The sequence below is a fragment of the Alligator sinensis genome, unplaced genomic scaffold (assembly GCF_000455745.1).
Source record: "Alligator sinensis unplaced genomic scaffold, ASM45574v1 scaffold169_2, whole genome shotgun sequence".
In the NCBI taxonomy this organism is placed as follows: domain Eukaryota; kingdom Metazoa; phylum Chordata; order Crocodylia; family Alligatoridae; genus Alligator; species Alligator sinensis.
Window position 1 is genome coordinate 1 of NW_005842077.1, and position 652 is coordinate 652.

Genomic DNA, 652 nt, shown 5'->3' on the forward strand with positions numbered 1-652 from the left:
AGCTACATTTTCCAGCTTGTGTCGCAGCAACTTTGTATCAGTCATGTCGCCCGGCGGGTGAGCGACAAGCGGCGCGGCCCAATGAGAGGCCCGCCGGACCGCAGCCCGCCAATAGGGGCCGGGGGAGGGCGGGACCTTAACTTGAACTTTATCTGGGCATGTGACATGGTTTTAAAAGGACTTGGCACCTTTCCTTCCCCCTGCTCTGTGTCCCTGGGAGCCGGAGCGAGCGCCGGGCAGGAGCTGGCCGCCGGCTGTCCATGCCCCGGGGGATGGTGCTTTTCCTCCCTGGCATGTGAAGCCACCAGCACTTTGTGGCCTGGATGTTGGATCTAGGTGGGTTGCAGTGTGGGGGCGACAGCAACAGGTAGAGAGAGGCAGGGGGGGCGGGGCTCAGGGTCACTGGCTCCAGGCGGAGTGTGTGTGGGGGGAGGGGGGGGGAGGAGTGCGTCTTTGGAGAAGGAGATGCTGCATGCTTTGATTATTTTTGTTTTTCAAGGACCCCTTAACATGCTCGTGGCCCCCTCCCAAAGAAGGTCACCCGCCCAGTCATTGCCCCCCAGGGGAGTTTGCCCCAACCCACCAGAAGTTGTTGTTTGCTGCAATTAAACAAACAAATTCCCAGAACAGATTAGTAATTGTTTAATGTTCG

At 58.6% G+C, this 652-nt stretch overlaps 1 protein-coding gene across 6 annotated transcripts in view; it reads left to right on the top strand.

The window, feature by feature from the left end:
- Positions 1 to 46: 46 nt before the first annotated feature.
- The window catches only part of NR3C2 (nuclear receptor subfamily 3 group C member 2), a 321,566-nt gene continuing 320,960 nt past the window's right edge, over positions 47 to 652 (top strand). For 4 of the 6 annotated variants that reach the window (XR_003094089.1, XM_025204301.1, XM_006023707.3 and 1 more), the window contains exon 1: positions 48 to 336. Coding sequence is in view for 3 of the 6 variants with exons in the window: in XM_006023707.3 (XP_006023769.1) it covers positions 324 to 336 (13 nt within the window). In the remaining 3 variants the exon portion in view is untranslated. Of the gene's footprint in view, positions 368 to 652 lie in introns of all 6 variants that reach the window. The other 2 variants (XM_025204306.1, XM_025204304.1) reach the window with 2 other exon arrangements.